Here is a 24,199-nt window from a genome sequence, read left to right as displayed (position 1 = left end):
AAATAGATAAATATACATCATGGTGACTGTCACCTGGGATACGTCTTTCTATAATTTAACAGAGCATAAATATTAACTATAATAATATTTAAACATTTTAACAGGAATTCTAGATTTAGATTTTATTATTTTTTTTTAAAGCAAAGATGTTCTATTGTTATTATATTATGGCATTTGTGAATTCTGGTTTACTGGTATTTTTACATTCACTAATTTCACAGATCTATCATCCATCCAAGATTAAAAAAGGCATATATTAACCCACACACACATATAATCCTTGCCCATTCCTTTCTGTACCACAGAAACATGACAGAAAAATGAAAGTTGTAGTAAATGCACTAATTTTATGGATAAATGAATCAATCCAAGAATTGTTTCTCTGTGCATGCATTCTAGGTCTATGCACCATCTCCAAGGAAACCGCTCCTATAGTAGTATCCTCGTCCCATCCCATATTGACGTCACACGTTCAGTCACTGATGTGCCCTTTGTCAAAGTCAGCTGTGAGCCTGAGTGTGTAAATACACTCCCAAAGCCTGGACTTTTAAACCAGCAAGCCCCCGGGCAAGCATAACAAGTGAGCCTGTAAAACAGTCTTAAGGGCCAAAACTATGATAAAAGTAGCAGAATTGGGGGAGTAAATAAAGTCCTTTCAATGCCTTACACATAGAAACTTTGAAATAATGCTAAATTAAACACTATTTTATAAACCTTTAACACTCTAAGAATCAGCCGTTGGAATTGCAAATATTAATTGGAGAAATTCTCCAACCTGGCTGTTCTGACACAAACATTGCCGCTGGCAAATAAAGGTTTAGTGAATAACGTTTAAAATATTATTTTATTCACTTTTCCATCATACTACATCTTTTAGATCAATACAAGAGTAGTGGGTCACTAAATGAATGTACAGAGTTTGCGTCCTTGTAAAACAGGTTTAGAACGGCTGTTGTACGCACAAGAGATTTAAAATTGGAGGGTGCAAGGGGGCTGTTAAAACATAAATACTGATGTAACTAAATGCTGTAAATAATCCATATGATTCTAAACTCAGCTACAACAAAACATTAGATCAGATCACTGATGCATTCAATTTAACTTCTTAATACTAACACAGCAAACTTAGGAAATTCAACCAAATTGCATATGTGCAAAAATAGCTAAAGTGATCGGTTAGAGTTCTTATGTTGCACTATTATCGATAGCGCTTTACAATTCATGCAAAAGGAACATTGGTAATTATACAATCAGGGGATAAATAATTTGACACCCTGAAACAAAAGGAAAAACAGAACTGCCTGCAAAAAGGAACATGCTATAGTCATTTATTTTAATCTAGAGGTGCCCCGCTACACATATGGGACAATTGGATAAAACAAATTTTCATATCCGATTCTGGTTACTTTTTTTTTTTCCCTCTCTCTTTCTCCATTTCCCTCTTTGTTTAATCCCTGTAAGACATCAAATTTTTATATCTGGATACGATATCCATGCTTTACAGTGCTCATCCCACCTTGAGTCTTGCGTAGATTTTGAATGACAACATTTGTCTAATGTGTTGTGTGTCTATTTATTTTTGTATTTATGCTGTTCTTGTCTTGTTTTAAATGTATATTATATTTTATTTGAAATTGGGAAGAAAAAAAAAGTATGATGAAAATTGAAATGAAAAGTAATGCTTTACAATCACTCTGAATTGAATGTGGAGAAAATAGAAGACAATGAACATAATGTGACTAAAGAATAGAGACAATTAGGATAAAATGCAGCAAGACGTTAGGAGGGATTCTTGCTCAAGTGGACGTGCAAAGACAGTTAGTTGATGGTTTAGTAAAGTGTGTTCACTACAATTGACCAGGTGTATAGTCTGCATACCAAGCTAGTCATGGTCTTTGTCTTCTTCCGAGATCTTATGAACTGGGAAGGCAGATGCTGTAGGATGCATATTAGACTGAAGGGAGCGAGTGTTTATATGTGGGCCTAGTGATGACATGAGACCAGATAAGGGAAAGTAGTGTCATTCAGACTTCTGCACAAATCCTTTTCACCTGTGACGAACAAATCAAATGCCTGTTAATCTACGCCAGAATGAATAGATCTGTCCAGTCTTATAAAACTCCATGAGTGAATCCCGGACATATCAATTTGTTTACAATCCAAAAAGGTGCGCTATACCTTTAAAACACTTAGTATGTGTAAAACATAAAATATCATTCCATATGATATATCAATATTATAAAGTGCATGTACAATACGTGAGAATATAAATCCAAAAAAGAGATACACACTTACAAATAGTGGCTGGAAAACGCAACAATGGCGCTGGTTACCCCTTGGGGTGATATATAAAGCAAACACAAGAAAAAAAACATAGGGTAGTATGTAATTAAAGGGAAACTACAGTGCCAGGAAAACTATCAGTTTTCCTGGCACTGGAGGGTCCCTCTCCCTCCCACCCACCAATCCCCAGGTACTGAAGGGGTGAAAACCCCTTCAGTCACTTACCTCAGGCAGCGACATGTCCCACGTCGCTGCCTGCTCCTCCCCCGCCGCTCCACCTTCTTCCTCCGTCGGCCGGTGGGCGAGACTGATCCCGCCCACCGGCCGAGGAGACCTAATGCGCATGCGCGCGTACCCCATAGGAAAGCATTGAAAATGAATTTCAATGCTTCCCTATGGGGAATAGAGCGACACTGGAGGTCCTCACACAGCGTGAGGACGTCCAGCGACGCTCTAGCACAGATAATCTGTGCTATGATGCAGGAAGTGACCTCTAGTGGCTGTCTAGTAAACAGCCACTAGAGGTGGAGTTAACCCTGCAAGGTAATTATTGCAGTTTATAAAAAACTGCAATAATTACACTTGCAGGGTTAAGGGTAGTGGGAGTTGGCACCCAGACCACTCCAATGAGCAGAAGTGGTCTGGGTGCCTGCAGTGTCCCTTTAAATGTATAAAGTAAAATAAGGATGAATAACACTCACAATGGTAGAGCAGTGAAAGTCTACTCTAACTATGCTGGCATAAGTCCTCTTTTCTCAGGACTTAGAGACCTTTCAGAATCAGGACAGCAGCTGGATCCTTCAGAAATAATTTATTTGTAAGTACACATATAAAAAGTCACTCAAAGTGATTAAGCTCTTGTCGCCCGTGCAGGAGATATCCCCAAAAAAGCGGTCGCAAGGAATTTAGCGGAAACTCAACGGTTTTCAAACTGAGCCACCGCAGGCAGATACTTCCGGGTTTCGGAGCGATCACGTGGTAACAGGCAGATCACGTGGTAACCAGCGCCATTGTTGCGTTTTCCAGCCACTATTTGTAAGTGTGTATCTCTTTTTTGGATTTATATTCTCACGTGTTGCACATTGCACATATTTTATGTTTTACACATACTAAGTGTTTTAAAGGTTTAGCGCACCTTATTTTTGGATTGTATACCGAGTGGTGTTTTGAGCTATTTCTCACTCTAAGGTGCAGCTTTATAATTAAGAATATTGCTCCACTTGTTAAATTTACTATCACTATAATCACATAGCGCCTTCCTTTTGCTTGTATATAATTTTTTCTATTATATAAATTTGTTTGTCCGTCGATTAACAGGCATTTGATTCGTTTGTTGCAGGTGAAAAGGATTTGTGCATAAATCTATTATTTATTTCTTATTTAGCATTACGTGAAGCTGTGCAACAGTCTGCAAGTGATCTGGGAAAGTTGTCGAGTCAGCTGTTGTGATAAACAATGAATTAGCTAGATGCAGCCAAAAAATAAATTAAAAAAATGGGTTAAACAGAGTTTGGTCACATGGTGTTATTAACTATAATTCAAAACAGACCTTAGGGTTAGGGTGATAAAAATGTTTCAAATGTGTTCTGCAGGGCAATCCTATGTTATGATGTCCTATAACGATGTTCTAATCATGAAATAAAAAGACAAGTCTAGAAACATAAAACAGGTAAATACTTAGTGGTTGAAAAATTGGTAAGAACAAGCGCAAAAACCTGGATCTCATTTATATATACACTTTCAAACAGTCAGCCCAATTCCATTATACTAGATGTCAACCTTACAACAATTATGACCGTCAGTGGTGTCCTATTTAAGTCATGTCTGACTATGGATTGTGCGTGCAAACACCAATTTCCTGTGACAGGGCAAAAACAAAACCGAAAACATTTATTTCAGCATTTTTTTCTTGAGAAAACACACGTTTAAAAGGTACAAATCATGTAATTCGGATATGGTAGCAACTTAATTCAGTTTTATCCTTATAAAGTGCTAGTCAAATGCTCTGACTGTATAAATAAAATTTAAGAGTATGACTCAGTGGAGGTAAAAATGACAAGTTATAGTGCATGCGGTCTGTGCCTGGCCCCATGCAAAGTCTGGCAGGATGCCACATTCAGTAAGAAATGTTGGTCAAGTAGAAGCTTTTTTTACTAGTAAAAAGAACAGGTAATATTTTACTATTCACGTAAAGCAGACATTGTGTGGAGGACAGGTACACTTTAGCAGCATGGTGATACTATGCAGGGGAGAAGCTTGTATTTATCTACATAAAAAAGGTTCATGCTTAATGACCTCTGAAATACAAGGAAACCACAAGAGTAACCAGGTATTTTTTGTTAGAATTTGATGATGCAAGAGCAGCTCACTGAGATTTCACAAATATTCCCTAGTGTAGTTTCATCTGTTTAGCAGTATAAAATTACAATGATTATTATGCAAAAACAACTGGATTCTTTGATTTGAAAGAAAATAAGGAAAAAAAAAAGTATAAATAAAAAGGTAATAACATTGTTACTATACTGTGGAAAAATACTACCACAGGTTATTACATCTATTGCAGGCCCTAAATTGTTACTATATTGTGGAAAAATACTACCACAGGTTATTACATTACAGGCCCTAGATTGTTACTATACTGTGGAAAAATACCACCACAGGTTATTACATCTATTACAGGCCCTAGATTGTTACTATACTGTGGAAAAATACTACCACAGGTTATTACATCTATTGCAGGCCCTAAATTGTTACTATACTGTGGAAGAATACCACCACAGGTTATTACATCTATTACAGGCCCTAGATTGTTACTATACTGTGGAAAAATACCACCACAGGTTATTACATCTATTACAGGCCCTAGATTGTTACTATACTGTGGAAAAATACTACCACAGGTTATTACATCTATTACAGGCCCTAGATTGTTACTATACTGTGGAAAAATACTACCACAGGTTATTACATCTATTGCAGGCCCTAAATTGTTACTATATTGTGGAAAAATACTACATCTATTACATGCCCTAGATTGTTACTATACTGTGGAAAAATACCACCACAGGTTATTACATCTATTACAGGCCCTAGATTGTTACTATACTGTGGAAAAATACCACCACAGGTTATTACATCTATTACAGGCCCTAGATTGTTACTATACTGTGGAAAAATACCACCACAGGTTATTACATCTATTACAGGCCCTAGATTGTTACTATACTGTGGAAAAATACCACCACAGGTTATTACATTACAGGCCCTAGATTGTTACTATACTGTGGAAAAATACTACCACAGGTTATTACATCTATTGCAGGCCCTAAATTGTTACTATATTGTGGAAAAATACTACCACAGGTTATTACATCTATTACATGCCCTAGATTGTTACTATACTGTGGAAGAATACCACCACAGGTTATTACATCTATTACAGGGCCTAGATTGTTACTATACTGTGGAAAAATACCACCACAGGTTATTACATCTATTACAGGCCCTAGATTGTTACTATACTGTGGAAAAATACCACCACAGGTTATTACATCTATTACAGGCCCTAGATTGTTACTATACTGTGGAAAAATACCACCACAGGTTATTACATCTATTACAGGCCCTAGATTGTTACTATACTGTGGAAAAATACCACCACAGGTTATTACATCTATTACAGGCCCTAGATTGTTACTATACTGTGGAAAAATACTACCACAGGTTATTACATCTATTACAGGCCCCAGATTGTTACTATACTGTGGAAAAATGCCACCACAGGTTATTACATCTATTACAGGCCCTAGATTGTAACTATACTGTGGAAAAATACTACCACAGGTTATTACATCTATTACAGGCCCTAGATTGTAACTATACTGTGGAGAAATACCACCACAGGTTATTACATCTATTACAGGCCTACATTGTTACTATACTGTGGGGAAAATACTACCACAGGTTATTACATCTATTACAGGCCCTAGATTGTTACTATACTGTGGAAAAATACCACCACAGGTTATTACATCTATTACAGGCCTACATTGTTACTATACTGTGGAAAAATACTACCACAGGTTATTACATCTATTACAGGCCCTAGATTGTTACTATACTGTGGAAAAATACTACCACAGGTTATTACATCTATTACAGGCCCTAGATTGTTACTATACTGTGGAAAAATACCACCACAGGTTATTACATCTATTACAGGCCCTAGATTGTTACTATACTGTGGAAAAATACTACCACAGGTTATTACATCTATTACAGGCCCTAGATTGTAACTATACTGTGGAGAAATACCACCACAGGTTATTACATCTATTACAGGCCTACATTGTTACTATACTGTGGGGAAAATACTACCACAGGTTATTACATCTATTACAGGCCCTAGATTGTTACTATACTGTGGAAAAATACCACCACAGGTTATTACATCTATTACAGGCCTACATTGTTACTATACTGTGGAAAAATACTACCACAGGTTATTACATCTATTACAGGCCCTAGATTGTTACTATACTGTGGAAAAATACTACCACAGGTTATTACATCTATTACAGGCCCTAGATTGTTACTATACTGTGGAAAAATACCACCACAGGTTATTACATCTATTACAGGCCCTAGATTGTAACTATACTGTGGAAAAATACTACCACAGGTTATTACATCTATTATAGGCCCTAGAAGGACGAGGAATTAGTGAAGACCTTTTCAAGAATTTTAAAGGAAAACCATAGACACCCAGTCCACTTCATCACAATATAGTGGTCTGGGTGCTATGTGCCCTCTGTTTTAATACTGCAGATTAAATCATTGCTGTTCTGCAGGAACGGCACTGTTTTCATTATTATTTTTGCCATTTATAAAGCGCCAACAGATTCCATTCCACAATATTAAGAGAGGGGGGGATTTAATTATAAATAGGACAATTACGAGAAAACTTACAGGAACCATAGGTTGAAGAGGATCCTGCTCAAACAAGCTTACAGTCTATAGGAGGTGGAGTATAAAACACATTAGGACAAGATTTTGGAGGGTTAACATGCTGGTTGTCATACTGAGAGCCACAAAATAACAGCGTAAAACTGCACTATTTCTGATAGTCTCATATGATTGGCGCAGTGGGAGCGCTTTGCCATGTACACGCACTAGCTTCCTAATGCTTTCTAACAGGAAAGCACTGGATTGACTGAGATTATCACTTTCTATGATCTCAGCGAAAGAGGAGGAGCTGCACGCCAGAGACCAGCACTGTGAGGGAGGAAAGGTAAGTTAATTTACCTTTTTAACCCTTGCAGCCAGGGCCTGGTCACCAAATAAATAACTAAGGCACTTAAGCGTTAGTAATACACATTCGTATTCATAACACTATATTGTTTCTTTAAGTGAAACATCTTAAGTTAGTGATGCAACAGTTTTCAATAACAGTCCATATTATTACTCAATGGATTACTCCAAATACCATGACTACTTTGATGATTTGATGTTGGCATGTTACTTGCAGTCTGTATGTGCAGAGTTTGAAACACTGCACATTCCAAGATATTCAGGATAGCTGTTAAAAGTGTAACTACACCTCCAGCAGAGTCATAAATCCAGAAGGAGAGTTAAAGGGTGGCTAATATCAGTTCTGTGCGTATTCATTGCACAGACACTGTTTCATTGGCAGTAAGTGCTCAGCTGCATTGGCATCCAACTTCTGCAGCTTTTCAGAAGCCACATGCACGTCACCCAGCATGTTAGGAGGCTAAGCACTTGCCGAGACTCAGGTAATGGGGGCGAACCCATTACAGGAGGACGGGACCAGGGTACACCTAGCATCATATTCACTACAGTAGGCTGTAATTGTCACAATTATAATTGTAAAGAAATAAGATCCCTGATAAAACAGGGTCTTATTGTGTGTCCATAGAATCTTGTATAGGGGATAACCCTTAATATCGAAATGAATGTAGGAACTGCTGGTGGACCCAAGCCCAATACGAAAAAGGGGGCTCAGGGGCACCAAGGAAGATTCTATGAGTTTACTTATGTTTGAAAATAAAAACACCTTTATTATAGGGTACACATTCCCCAAAAAAAGAGAAATAAAGGAAACTTATAAATGAAGCTAACACATCTAGAAAAATATAAATCGAGGGAGGTAGTAATATATACAAATGAGACAGGAGTGAGTGATCGAGTACCTAAGACCCTTTAACCAGGGGTAACTTATGTATCTGAGAGGTCTGTGTAAAATACAGACACAGCTTGTTGAGGGCTAGAAAAAAGCCCTTAAAAGAAATAGTATATAAAACTATATCGTTATCAACAATGGATACATTTAGGTAATAAGACTTAGAACATTGTATCAATTGTGTCCAGGACTAGAAAAGTCTTGTTGGATTTATTGCTCAATGTTTTAGTTGTAGGTATCTAGCTCGACTAGCGTGTAACCCCACTGTAGTGCCTATTAGAGATAATAAGTCTTTACACTAGTGCCAAAAATACACCATAAAGTGGCTAATATCAGTTCTGTGCGTATTCATTGCACAGACACTGTTTCATTGGCAGTAAGTGCTCAGCTGCATTGGCATCCAACTTCTGCAGCTTTTCAGAAGCCACATGCACATCACCCAGCATGTTAGGAGGCTAAGCACTTGCCGAGACTCAGGTAATGGGGGCGAACCCATTACAGGAGGACGGGACCAGGGTACACCTAGCATCATATTCACTACAGTAGGCTGTAATTGTCACAATGCTTGGAGTAACTCATTAAATTATTTAATCACTAAACACTGAGAAATCAACCATTATGCAACATAATTGGGGTATATTTAATAAACAGTTGCAGTTTAGCTATTTTAAACTTAAATATTGCAATTAGATTTTTCAAAATTCTTTACTATTGACTAATAATTATTTAGAATAATTGCTGAATTCAAGAAATTAGATTTCTCAATCAAACACTGCTCTCTTTTTGGGTGTTAGCACAAGTAAAATGTCATACAGATGCATAATACTATCTCACAGAATAAACCACTGTCAACTTGAACAAGCATAATGTAGCCGTAAGTGGTATCTCACAAACTTATCCCATGAGGGACACCAATAAAGGTAAACTCCAAGCATCATCATAGCTACAGCCCTTTGTAGTGGGTATGGTGCCAGGAGTGTACTGTAGCCATTCCACAATAAGTAGTCAATCAGTTCACGCATGACAACCTTACTTCGGTCCTATTGTGTACCTGTGATCACATCCCCTTTTTCAGGTCTTGTCCTTCGGGAGAATTCTGTTAGACTGGATTTAGAAAGGTAGCTTAGAGACCCGGGTAAGTTGCCACACCATACTAAAAATAGTTTAACTACTTACAGTAGGATGGAGCCCGGGTGCTCCTGACACCATAATCACTACAACAGGCTGTAGTGGTTATGATGCTTGGAGTGTTCCTTTAATTACTGTGGGAAAACCAAGAAAAATGGGGTTTGTGAAAAATATCAGATCAACTTCCACAAGTCCTATTCATAACACTTCCTCTTGTATGGTGTGTAGACCATGAAGATGGAGCCGACTACAAACGTTTTGGAACACCAATTAACCCCTTAAGACCGGAGGGCGTACTATTACGCCCTATTTTTACCCGGTCACCGGTGATCCCACGCCGGCGATCGCGGTTGGGGGGACTCCCAGGGAGCCCCCCCGCGGCACGTCCGTCCTCTTCCGACCCCCCCCGGCCATGTGTGAGTGAGGTCCTTGCGAGGACCTCACAATCACATGGCCGGGATAGGTGGCTCAGGCATTGCCAGCAGGGGGACTAACTGTATATATATATATACATACACATACATTTATGTAATATATATTTACATAATTAGGTATCTTAATTAATTACAATTAGCGGGACCTGCCTGATAACCCATGCCGAAAGTAAAGGGAATTTAATTTGCTAGCACTATATTTAACCCTATAACTTTCCAAAACACCATAAAACCTGTACATGTGGGGTACTGTTCTACTCAGGAGACTTCGCTGAACAGTACAGTAAAATGTATTACAACAATGAAATCGCCAGTAAAAGTGACTTTTTTTGCGCACAAACAGCACTTACACGGACGACATTATTGCTGCGATACTTTTTACTGTTTTGAAACACAAATATTTGTGTTCAGCGAAGTCTCCCGAGTACAACAGTACCCCTCATGTACAGGTTTTATGGTGTTTTCAAAAATTACAGCGTCAAATATAAGGCTTCTGTTTCATTTGTTTCACATTAAAATTCGCCAGACTGGTTATGTTGCCTTTGAGACCCTATGGTAGCCCAAGAATGAAAATTACCACTATGATGGCATACCATTTGCAATAGTAGACAACACAAGGTATTGCAAACGGGGTATGTCCATTCTTTTTTAGTAGCCACTTAGTCACAAACACTTGCCAAAATTGGCGTTTTTTGCATTTTTCACACAAACAAATACGAACGCTAACTTTGGCCAGTGTTTGTGACGAAATGGCTACTACAAAAGACTGGACATACCCCGTTTGCAATACCTTGGGTTGTCTACTATTGCAAATGGTATGCCATTATGGGTGTAAATTTTATTCCTGGGCTACAATACAGTCTCAAAGGCAACGTAACCAATCTGGTGAATTTCAATTTCAAATGTAACGTGCTATATTTGACCCTGTGACTTCCCAAAACACAATAAAACCTGTACATAGGGGGTACTGTTTTACACGTGAGACTTTGCTGAATACAAATATGTGTATTTTATTGCAGTAAAAGCAAACAGTATTATGACATATACAGTTAAAATGTCATGTAGAACTAAAAAAAAATAACATTTCTTATTTTCTCCTATTTTTTCATATTAAATTATGTTTCATAGCTAAATATTTGATATTAAATGAAAGCCCTGTTTCCCCTGAATAAAATGATATATAATAAGGGGGGGGTGCATTTAATATGAAAGAGGTGAATTACGGTTGAACAGACATATAGTGCAAATGCCAGGTTTTGTTTACAACGTGTAAATTTGGCTCAGTCCTTAAGGGGTTAATTTCTCATCGTAAAAATAAACAATAGAGAAATGCATATCTCCCTAATCTATCTCTCCTTGAAAAATTTATTTTTTATTACTATTTTGATCTGTTCTCTTTCTTATAATATGATGCAATCCATTGTATCTCAAAACCTTGACACTCTAAGAATGAGTATTCTCACTTATTTAGCTCAAACATGCCCTTCCGTGTGTTACAAATGAGACATAAAACAAATGTTAACAATCAATATGTACAGAAAAGAGAGGTGAAGAGGTGAAATCTAAGAGAAAGTGGGATTTTAAAACACAAAAAGAAAGAAACGCATGTCAGAGGGGAGGGAAAGATGGCCAGGTATCTGGTTTAATTTGGGAGAGCTATGGAGTGAAAAGATGGGAGACTGAATTGAACTTTGGAGCCACTAAGTGATTAAAGACAAGAAGACTGGTATAAAGAGAGAAATTATCCAGCAAGGCGTTCTGCTTTTCTAAAGAGAGGAATTGAAAAGACTGGAAATCTCTGATGATAAGGTAGGACACTCCAAAGGAATGGTGCTGTCCTTGAAGTTCTGCAAATGAAAATGTGGGTGCATGTGCTGCATTGTGTTCTGTAAGAAGCACTGTACGCGTTCAGTGTCATCATGCTGTGTAAGATGACGCAAAACGTTAAAGGGACACTATAGTCACCTGAACAACTTTAGCTTAATGAAGCAGTTTTGGTGTATAGAACATGCCCCTACAGCCTCACTGCTCAATCCTCTGCCATTTAGGAGGTAAATGCCTTTGTTTATGAATCCTAGTCACACCTCCCTGCATGTGACTTGCACAGCCTTCCATAAACACTTCCTGTAAAGAGAGCCCTATTTAGGCTTTCTTTATTGCAAGTTCTGTTTAATTAAGATTTTCTTATCCCCTGCTATGTTAATAGCTTGCTAGACCCTGCAAGAGCATCCTGTATGTGATTAAAGTTAAATTTAGAGATTGAGATACAATTATTTAAGGTAAATTACATCTGTCAATCATAGCCAGGGGGAGGTGTGGCTAGGGCTGCACCTGAGTGACACAGCCTGCATTAAAAAAACTGGTTTCACTTTCAAACAGATGTAATTTACCTTAAATAATTGTATCTCAATCTCTAAATTGAACTTTAATCACATACAGGAGGCTCTTGCAGGGTCTAGCAAGCTATTAACATAGCAGGGGATAAGAAAATCTTAATTAAACAGAACTTGCAATAAAGAAAGGATAAATAGGGCTCTCTCTACAGGAAGTGTTTATGGAAGCTGTGCAAGTCACATGCAGGGAGGTGAGACTAGGGCTGCATAAACAAAGTGATTTAACTCCTAAATGGCAGAGAATTGAGCAGTGAGGCTGCAGGGGCATGTTCTATACACCAAAACTGCTTCATTAACTAAAGTTGTTTTGGTGACTATAGTGTCCCTTTAAGATGGTTTAAAATGAATGGTCTTTAATGAGGAAGATCCCCTAGTGGCTTTCGGGCACTAGGGGCGTGGTTTAGGCCAAATGTAAACATAGCTGTTTCTCCGAAAAACAACAATGGTTTACATTTCCATAGAAAAGGAACATGGTATTTGGAACAAAGCCACTTAATTAAAACGAAGTGATTCTGATCCTTAGAATATTGCTTTAATGAAAATTCCAATGCGGATTTAATCGTTATGGAAATATTAAAAGGGACAAAACATTAAAAATAAGAGTCTACAAACCTTAAGCGGTTGTTCCTTTATTTCAATTCTATCCATACACGTTTTTACGTGAACTAAGTAAAATATTAATTCAATTTATATTTAAAAAGTCAGCTTATCGTTTAAAAGTATGATGCATGTCCAACCCCTGGACAATAGATGGACAATAGATGGACTACAACTAGTCTTGTCTGAACCTAAGAATCAGCATTAGAATGTACCTTTCTGTCAATATCAACAGTTTTCTTAATTTGCGGACCCACTTCATAATTTGTGCAGTTTTACATTTTGGTAAATCTTTATACTCACATCCCTCTCAATAACTTTTGCAGGTAAAATGAATAATGTAATGGCTGACAGGTGCTGTTAGGTACACTAAACACCATTTCAATTGTTCTACATGAAATCAATCCAATCTACATGCCCTTCATACACAATTTGTGCAAAAAAAAAAAAAAAAAAGACACTTTACTTCAGTTGTCCAAAAAAACTAAACAAAAAACAGAATGTATAAACATTACTGTGGCAAACAAATTTGTAACACTTCTGTTAATTGTAGCCCTCGCACACAATACTGTATTATCTGTCACCTAGAAAAGGCAATAATTGTAATCTCGAATGGCATTATATGTCTAAATGATAAAAGTCATACATTTTAATTATGTCAAAACTGGAAGACAAGTGTTTACCCAAAGTTATTACACTGCCACACCTTACCAGAACAACCAGAAAATATTCCTTTAGTTTTCTAATCAGAAAGGAGAGGTGGGAGACAGATTGAGTAGCATTGTTTTTCTAACAGACACAGAATGTCCATAGATCATGGTGCTAAAACTGTTGTGGTCAATGTTTTCCATGATACTCTATCGGCTAAGTAGGCTAAACCAGTACTCACCCATGTGCTCTAGTCCCGTAGTGCTTGCTATAATGAGCAACATCTTGGATATGCCCCAGCTCTGCAGTTTGTATTTTAATTGGGCATTACACTGCTCTTAACCCCTTAAGGACCAAACTTCTGGAATAAAAGGGAATAATGACATGTCACACGTCATGTGTCCTTAAGGGGTTAAGCTGGTGCAATCATGACCCAGGATATGCCAAGCACATGCCCTTGCTCTGCAGCTAGAGCTACAGTGACTTATGTAATAGATACACCCGTGCCTATTGCATACCCCCTGTCTTACAGCTAGTGCTCTTAAGACCCATGCTTTGCCTTGAAACAAGTGCTTTAATGACCTGTTCCTTATATGTGCCTATGCAGCCTGCTGTGCAACTAGTGCTCTGAGACATGCCCATGATATTCGTCAGCCCTGCAAAGGTTAGTGCTCTAATGACCTGTTCCCAAGATGTGACCCCCTCCTCTGCAACTAGTGCTCTAACGGCCTGTGCCCAGGATATGACCCCTGCTCTGCAACTAGTGATCTAGGCCCAGAATATGACTCCTACCCTACTAGTGCTGTAATGACATGTGCTGAGGATATGCTCCCTGCTCTGCAACTAGTGCTCTAATGACCTGTGCCCAGGATGACACCTGCTCTGCATCTAATGACCTTTGCCGATTATATACCCCCTGCCCTGCAAATAGTGCTCTAATCACCTGCACCCAGGATATATCCCCTGCCCAGCAACTAGTGATCTGAACTCAGGATATACCCCCTGCCCAGCAACTAGTGATCTGCACCCAGGATATACCCCCTGCCCAGAAACTAGTGACCTGCACCCAGGATATACCCCCTGCCCAGCAACTAGTGACCTGCACCCAGGATATACCCCCTGCCCAGCAACTAGTGACCTGCACCCAGGATATACCCCCTGCTCAGCAACTAGTGACCTGCACCCAGGATATACTCCCTGCTCAGCAACTAGTGATCTGAACCCAGGATACACCCCCTGCTCAGCAACTAGTGACCTGCACCCAGGATATACCCCCTGCTCAGCAACTAGTGATCTGCACCCAGGATATACCCCCTGCCCAGCAACTAGTGATCTGAACCCAGGATTTACCCCCTGCCCAGCAACCAATGACCTGCACCCAGGATTTACCCCCTGCCCAGCAACTAGTGATCTGAACCCAGGATTTACCCCCTGCCCAGCAACTAGTGATCTGAACCCAGGATTTACCCCCTGCCCAGCAACTAGTGATCTGCACCCAGGATTTACCCCTACCCTTCCAGTGCTGTAATGACCTGTGTTGACGATGTGCTCCCTGCTCTGCAACTAGTGCATGTTAAGTGCTGCTGACTAGTTCCAGGATTATGACCCCTGCCCTGCAGCTGGTGGGCAGTGCCCGGGTTATGGCCCGGTGTGTGGCTCTCACTGTCCCCGGTATGAGTGGGGCACCCAGCTGGTGGGCAGTGCCCAGTGAGTGCCCGTACCCCGGGGGAGTGGTACCCGCCGTGCACACGGTCAGTACCCGGCAGCCAGGCCCTGGATACTGCACCCGCCGGCCGCGGTCTCTGGCTGAGCAGCAGGTTCTCCCAGCCGGCAAACAGGCCGCAGCGCATCCCCGGCCTTTCCTGCCCGGAGCAGCCGCAGTCAGAGCGCCCTGGCCGGAAGCAGTCCGTGTCCCCAGCGTGCAGCACGGAGCGAGCGGAGCACACCGCCAGCCCTCCCCGGCACACGGCCAGCCCCGGCACCTACCATGGTACAGATAGAAGCGATTCTGGAGACTGTCATTAGGATTTCCATCCGCCCGGCGCCATCTTCACCCGATCTCACCGCCAGCAGACAGGCCGGAGCCGCGCGCTCCCGCCCCGCGGACACTCTCCTCGCCGGGCTCAGCGCGCTCCCGCGGAACACGAACACCGCGCGCGCGCGACCCGGACCGGACCCCAGGGAACCTGCAGCGGGTCACGCGGGTCACGCGGAGCAAGGGCGGTGGGGGGAGTGCGAGCTACGGGGGGCGCTGGAGGAGGGTGTGAGCTGTCCCCACCGGGAGGGGCTAGGCATCAACACGGCGTGACACAAGCCCACCCTCCATACACAGCCCATGTGTCAGGGGCCAGACTGGACAGCTCCATCACTCCCCCTGTACTGCAATCACACAGTGGGATATCAGTAATTAGAAAATCACTCATAATGGCTTAGTATTAGTAGTAGTATGTTTTAATTTTTGTTAACTGGATGTAAGAATGGAAATATCAGATTCATGTGCATAGTTTATTTTTGGAGTATCCACATGCTCTATTTACACAATCATTATCCACCTATACTACATGTCATACCATCCCCACAAACAATGCAGACCCCATCCCCCATATAATAATAACATCATAATATAATACACCCCTATCCCCCATATAATAATATCATAATATAATGCATCCCCTATTCCCCATATACTAATAACATAATAATATAATGCAGCCCCTCTCCCCAATATTGATACCGGAGAAACTGACGGAAGCCAAGCACAGAGAGATGGACACAGGTTTCTTCAGGAAGGAAGAGATTCTTTATTGGATCACCGATCGGGACTCAGAGGGACTAGCGTCACCAAAATACCACAAGTTCTGAGCCCCGGACAATAGTGCAGGCTCCTTATATAGGCATATAACTCCTCCCATATTAAGCTCCACCCGCACATTCTCTTAACCAATCAACACAAATAAGAATTAACTTCCTGTTTGACCGCATGGCTTGTCCAGCACAATGGAGGAGGGGAATACTATATCCGGTATTCTTGCACATGCTCCGTACACTACTGATCGTATCTTGCCTCGTGCAACCAACTGATCGATACGTCAGCATATGCACGTACACATGCCACGTGGTAATCTCGGCCTACTAAATTTATTTTTACCAAGATTCCACCACATTCCCCCCTTTGATGCCTCTTGATATTTTACAATTACTTGAGGCATCACATAACCTTAGTTTTGCTTACACCGCAAGTTACCTTGAACCAGACCAGACTTATCTTATGATGTGAATCTTCAACATTCATCTTCTTGCATTGGTTCTCCCTGATCTAGAGCCTTATACTTATATATCGCCATTATCTGTGCAGCAGCCTTCCTCTCTGCTATACTTCCTATCAGGCTTTGCACAGACCTAACTACTAAGGGTATAAGACACGGTAGGAGTAGACACAACAGTAAAATCAGTAGGACTCCACCTACCACTGCCTTAAGCCCTCCAACCCACTCATACCAGCTACCAAACCAACTACTTGGATTGTACCCTTTCCATACCTGAGTAGGCACATGTGCTAGTTTAACCATATGGCTAGTAAGCTCCGCTATTGCTTGCCCTTCGTCGTCTATTTGAAGACAGCAATTGCTTAGGTTAAACTTCCCACATACACCTCCCTCTACTGCCAAAAGGTAATCCAAGGCTAATCTATTCTGGTATACTGCTGTCCTCATCCTGGTATTATGTTTCACTAGGAGATTGAGCGCTTGTGATGTTTCATTAGTGATAATCTCAACCACCGCCTGTAACCTTATAATACGGTTGAGCATATAAATAGGGGTTCTATAACCAAAGGTACCATCTTCTGCCCACGTGGCTGGCCCATAATAATCTATGATACGCTGGGGAGGCCATTCATTATCTTCCCAGGTGCCTATCTCTAAGGGTCCCCTTTTCTTCCTATGATTCACATCATACACTTTAACACCTAAAGTCTCACCTGTTTCAATCGGTAACAAGAAGAAGGATGGTTTGAGCATACCCAACACACATGCCCCTTCCCAGTCCTGTGGCAACTCCGAATAGGCTTTCTTACCACAGATCCAGTACAAATTTGCTGGGTCTCTCCAGGTAGATGTGATGGATAAATCAAACCACACATCCTTTAAACTGGCATATCTAGCAAACGGGTTAGATGGTTCTGAGACATTTGAAGCCGACCACCAAGTTGTATTCTTTGTATCATCATCATAAGCTTTTTGCCCTAGACAAGTTAATTCTCCTACAGAAGTATTATACATTATTCCTTTCCTTGCTATGCAAACATAACCTATGATGGAGGTCTTTAATCTCCACTCAGATTTACCTCTAACACTCAAATGATAATCGGCTTGTGCAGATATTAGTTGGTCAACTGCCTCAGAACCGGACATTACCTCCTTTGCTTCCCAAGGCCATTGGTCTCCCATGTTAGTACCTCCACACACATAGCAGTTGGTAACATTAAGACTACCGGCAATACTTTCAGCTAGGTCAATGAACAGGTTCTTAGCGCTATGGGGGATCTTATTATCTATACTCATCTCTTCATAAAAGGAATGGTATACTTGATGAGTCTGGGAGGATACCGTATCAGTCTCTATTCCTATAAACAATAATGTCCCAGGATCTAAACCCGTCCCGTATATCTGAAACCCAAATAAATTTCCATATTTGTCTAAGAACTTGTCGGGGTTATTTATAAGTATATGGACTGGGTTGCATTCCATAGACTTACAATAAGGGCTAGTTGGTAACTTAGTCACTATCATGTCTTTGTCTACTGTCTGTCCCCAAGTCGCCCACCCCACACAAGACCAATATGGGCAAAAGTTATAGTCTTTATTTGGGCATCTAGGACTCACATATTTACTTTTACTACTGGGACAAATATATTTATCGTTAGATCCATACGTCCTCTCCCATCTAAGATCCCCACATACATTCCACGGCTTTCTACCACTTGATATCGCCTTACATGCATCAAATAGCAGAACACCCGAAGAATATACGGATTCTAACACCGTCTTATTAATTAGGGTCCCCTGAGGATCTCCATTCCTGAGAGTCAACCAAATTGTACGAGGTTGATACTCCGGACTGAAGCACTTAGGTTCTCCTACTCCTAAATGGCACACACTATAGTCTATATTTAGGTATCTACATCTTGATACCTCTCCTTTACATTCGTATTGTGAATGCCAAATTAGGGTTTGGGAAATATGGTTACCTGTTCTCGTAGTCTTAATGCATACCTCACAGCTAGGAGTGTCGGTACCTCTACCTTCCTGAATATAAAAACACATGTAAATAAACACAATCAAAAGCACATCTTTCGCCGTCATCCTCAGTCTTCGTCCGTGCGATGGAACCTCAGCTTCCAGGATGTGAGGGCTGCAGGGAATGGAGTTCTGCTCGTCTTCACAGGTGTCCCTTCGAGACTTTCCTGGCTTATACACTATGTGATGGTAAGCGGACAGGCTTTATTATGGCCTTCTCACTCACACCTGTAACAATAAAATTTGTAATCCACAATAATTCCTCGTTACTCCGACTGAGTAGTGCGTTTCAACCGGATCTTGCAGGGATTCTCTGGATCTGCTGTAACTTGCCAAGAATCGACTGCTGCTGGCTTAACCCTGGAGTGATGTATCCACGGAGTCACTTCGGCTACTTTTATCGCTGTAGGGGTAGACAAAAGAACAACATAAGGACCTCTCCACTTGGGCCCTAACGGTACATTATTCCACTCTTTAATCCACACTTGATCTCCTGGATGATAACTATGAACAGGGGGATAAATATTCACAGGTAATCTATCTTGTACCCATTTCTGTACCTCCTCCATAGTCTTACCCAACTCTACAACCTGCTGCCGGGTAATTCCTTCTCCCAACTGACTCAAATCCCCCCTTAAGTTACCAAGTACGGGAGGTGGTCGCCCATACATGATTTCAAAAGGAGAGAGGCCCATCCTTCTGGTAGGGGTACTGCGGATTCGCAATAAAGCTATGGGTAAGAGAACGTTCCACTTAAGTTGGGTTTCCTGACACATTTTAGCCAACTGGTTCTTAATAGTTCTATTCATTCTCTCTACCTTACCAGAACTCTGGGGTCTATATGCAGTATGAAGCCTCCACTTTATACCAAGCATATGAGTCAGTTGTTGTAGGCACTGGTGAACAAAAGCTGGACCATTGTCCGATCCTATAGAACAGGGTAGTCCATATCGGGGTATTATTTCTCGTAGCAGGAATCTCACAACTTCTCCTGCTTTCTCTGTACGAGTAGGACATGCTTCTACCCAACCTGAATAGGTGCACACAATTACCAACAGGTAACGATGTCCACCCGATTTAGGCATCACTGTAAAGTCTATTTGTAGATCGGACATGGGGAGTCCCCCCATAAACTGGACTCCTGGTGGCTTTACTGGTCCTTGTCTTGCATTATTCTTAGCACACGTTACACACCTGCGTACAATGGCCTGAGTCAAGTTGGACAATCTTGGTATGTAGAAATGTTTCCTGAGAGATTCTTCAGTACTGTCTCTCCCAGAATGTGTCCCGTTATGATAGTTCTGGACAATTTCTACTGCTAGTGATGCTGGTATAACTATTCTTCCATCTTCTAGCTGATACCACTTGTTCTCCAAATACTTTCCCGGTTCAGTCTTTAACCACTCCTCTTCTTGAGCTGTATAAACTGGAGTCCATTGAGACAGTGGGGTTGGTATTAGAGCAGCTATATGCCCCACATACTCCTGTCTTCCTGATTCAGCAGCACGCTTAGCTGCACTATCTGCCATCCGATTTCCCTTGGTTACATCACCATCTCCTCTCAGATGCGCTCGACAATGTATGATACCGACTTCTTTCGGCTCCCACACTGCTTCCAATAGTTGTAGGATTTCAGCTGCGTATTTGATTTCTTTGCCTTCTGAATTCAGTAGTCCTCTTTCTTTATACAAAGCTCCGTGGGCATGAGTGGTTAAAAACGCATACTTAGAGTCCGTATAGATATTCACTCTTAAACCTTCAGCCAATTGTAACGCTCGTGTTAGTGCTATTAATTCTGCCTTTTGTGCTGATGTTCCTTTTGCCACTGGCCGAGCTTCTATCACCTTGTCTATTGTTGTTACTGCATATCCTGCATAGCGGATCCCTTCTTTCACATAACTACTGCCGTCGGTGTAATATTGAACATCGGGGTTCTGGATGGGAAAATCACGAAGATCTGGTCTACTTGAAAATACTTCATCCATTACTTCCAAACAATCATGTTGACTTTCAGTAGGTTGTGGCAAAAGGGTAGCTGGATTTAAGGTGTTTACAGTCTCTAAATGCACTCTTGGGTTTTCACACAACATTGCTTGATATTTGGTCATACGGCTGTTACTAAACCAATGATTTCCTTTGTAATCCAACAACGTCTGTACTGCATGTGGGACTCGTACATAAAGTTCTTGACCCAGAGTGAGTTTATCGGCTTCAGCTACTAGCAAGGCGGCTGCAGCTACGGCTCTTAGACAAGGTGGAAGTCCGCTGGCCACTGCATCCAATTGCTTAGACATGTAGGCAACAGGTCTTTGCCATGATCCCAAGTACTGTGTCAATACTCCCACAGCCATTCTTCTTTGCTCATGTACGTATAAGTAGAATGGTCGTGTGTGATCAGGTAGACCTAATGCTGGGGCACTCATCAAAGCCTTCTTCACATCTTCAAATGCCGTTTGCTGTTCTTGGGTCCATAAGAAGGGGTCATGCTCTGTACCTTTGATGGCTGCGTACAGAGGTTTTGCTAGTATCGCATAGCTGGGAATCCATATCCTACAGAAGCCTGCTGCCCCCAAGAATTCTCGCACTTGTCTTCTATTCTTGGGTGTTGGTATTTGGCAGACAGCTTCTTTTCTCTCTGGCCCCATAATCCTTTGACCTTCAGAGATATGGAATCCCAGATACTTGACAGTTGGCAAACACAACTGAGCCTTCTTTCTAGACACCTTGTATCCTGCCTTCCAGAGAATGTGTAGTAGATCGTGCGTTGCTTGCTGACATTTTTCTTTTGTAACTGCTGCTATCAACAAGTCATCTACATACTGTAACAATACACACTCTCCTGGGATGGACTCGAAATCCAATAGATCTTGACTTAGGGCTGAACCAAATAGGGTAGGTGAATTTCTAAACCCTTGGGGTAGTCTTGTCCAAGTCATTTGGCGTTTTGAGCCCGTTACAGCATTCTCCCATTGGAAAGCGAAAATACATTGACTTTCTGCGGCAATTCGGAGGCAAAAGAAGGCATCTTTGAGATCTAAGACTGTGAAGTAAGTAGCCCCGCCCGGAATTAAAGCAAGCAGGTTATATGGATTGGGTACGACTGGATGTATACTAACAACCGCATCATTGACTGCTCTTAAGTCCTGCACAGGTCGATACTCATCTGTACCGGGCTTTTGAACAGGCAGCAATGGGGTGTTCCAGGGGGAAGTACAGAATTTTAGGATACCATACCGTATGAATTTATCCAGATAGGATTGAATGTTCTTCTTAGCCTTCTGTGGGATGTGGTATTGTCTTAGGCTTACTGGATAAACCCCAAGTTTCAGTTCAATTTTTATAGGTGGAATATTGCGGGCCAGTCCTGGTGGGTTGTTCTCTGCCCAAACTCCTGGTATGTTAAACAATGTCTCATCACTCCTAGGGTTTTGGCTAGTCAACACTGTATAAAGTCGCCACTCTTCTTCCTTTGGTACGGATAAAGTCATAATACCTGAGGGTCCATTAAACTTTAAGGATGTTGTTCCATTTGGTAGGAACGTAATCTGCGCTTGTAATTTTGATAGCATATCACGTCCCAGCAATTGGACTGGACATTCAGGCATATAAAGGAATTGGTGTTTTACTACGTGGCCTCCCAATGTACAGAGTCGACTTTTAAGAACCGATTTTTCAGCACTTCTTCCAGTTGCTCCTATCACAGTAATAGTCCTTCCAGATGGAGGAGCAACTAGATTAGTCACCACTGAATGTTCAGCACCAGTGTCGATCATGAACGCACTCCTTTTCCCCCCTATTGATACATCGACCATAGGCTCCGCTCGACCAAGGGGGATGGAGCCCGGTCGGTATCAATAGTCCTCCATGACCGTGTCAGCCAATCCTACGAAATCCCTACCTTCTCTATCGCGGGACCTTTGCGCTGCTGGAATATACCTGTCTTCCCTAACACTTCCTCTGTTCCCATTACTCCCTCTATAACCATTACTCCCTCCGGGGCCTCCTCTACCTCTCGCTCTGCCTCTAAAGTTTCCGTAACCTGACCTAGGTCTGTCTCTCTCAGACTGTTCTCTTCGCGGACACTCATTTCTCCAATGCCCTTCTTCCCTACAGTAAGCGCACTGATTCCTACTTAGAGGTTCCTCATTCCACTTACTATCGCCTCTATCCGGGCCCCGTCTATCTACGCCTGCGATCGCTACCGCTAGCATATCAGCCTTTTTACGCATCTTGCGCTCTTCCTCTTTCTTACTTTCTGTATCCCTGTTCATATAAACCTTATTTGCTACCTCCATTAGTTGGGTGATGGACATACCTGCAAACCCTTCTAACTTTTGTAGCTTGCGCTTAATATCTCCGTATGCTTGGCTGACAAAGGCAGAGTTAACCATTCGGGAATTGTCTGCGTCTTCCGGATTAAAGGGGGTGTACAAGCGGTACGCCTCCAATAACCGGTCATAAAAGACACTGGGTGCTTCATCGCTTTTCTGGATCACCTCAACTGTCTTCGACATGTTAATGGCTTTCTTTCCTCCTGCTTTCATGCCAGCAATTATAGCGTCTCTATAGGCTCTGAGTTGAACCATATCAGCACCATTTACGTTCCAATCGGGATCAGTATTGGGATAATGTGTTGCGGCCCATGCTGCTGGATTAGCTTGGTTCAAAGCACGGGCTCTATCTTCTAATGCTTTAATGGCTGCTTGATTTATTCTTGTCCTTTCCTCATTGTTAAATAAAGTCATTAGTAACTGCTGGCAATCAGCCCATGTCGGATTATGCGTCTGTACTATTGAGGTGAACAGATCAGTCATGGCTTGTGGTTTCTCAGTATACGAGGAATTATGGGTCTTCCAGTTTAAAAGGTCGGTTGTGGTAAATGGGACATATACGAAGACTGGGTCAGCGTGTGCCATTTGACCTGCGGCATCGATATAAGCTGACCCGGGATTTAGGCGAAGAGGCATCTGATAATGCTTTAATTGTTGGGCACCAGTCAACTGTCGGGTTTGGATGGGGCTACGTAGAGAGGCGTCAGTCATGGGTTCCGGTCGGGGAGAGATAGGGTATGGGGATGTGGGAGGTTGGTTTTGGGAAAAGGTCGTAAATAAAACACTTCGAGCCGAGCTAGATGAAGCTTGACCGGAAGTCTGAAGTGGCGCCAAATCAGGATATTCGTTTTTAATGGGGGTGGGTTCTGGTTCCGGAAGGGGAGATTTA

General features: G+C 41.5%; 1 protein-coding gene across 1 annotated transcript in view; it reads right to left on the bottom strand.

The window, feature by feature from the left end:
* Positions 1–15,807, bottom strand: part of USP12 (ubiquitin specific peptidase 12) — a 71,870-nt gene extending 56,063 nt beyond the window's left edge. Inside the window, exon 1 of the mRNA XM_063429566.1 lies at positions 15,669–15,807. Within this exon, the coding sequence (XP_063285636.1) occupies positions 15,669–15,716 (48 nt within the window). The 5' untranslated portion in view covers positions 15,717–15,807. The remainder of the gene's footprint in view (positions 1–15,668) is intronic.
* Between the last annotated feature and the right edge of the window lie 8,392 nt (positions 15,808–24,199).

Source organism: Pelobates fuscus, chromosome 1 (genome assembly GCF_036172605.1).
Source record: "Pelobates fuscus isolate aPelFus1 chromosome 1, aPelFus1.pri, whole genome shotgun sequence".
NCBI classification, from domain to species: Eukaryota; Metazoa; Chordata; class Amphibia; order Anura; family Pelobatidae; genus Pelobates; species Pelobates fuscus.
Note: the sequence above shows the minus strand (reverse complement) of the source record. Positions and strands in the feature narration are given on the sequence as shown.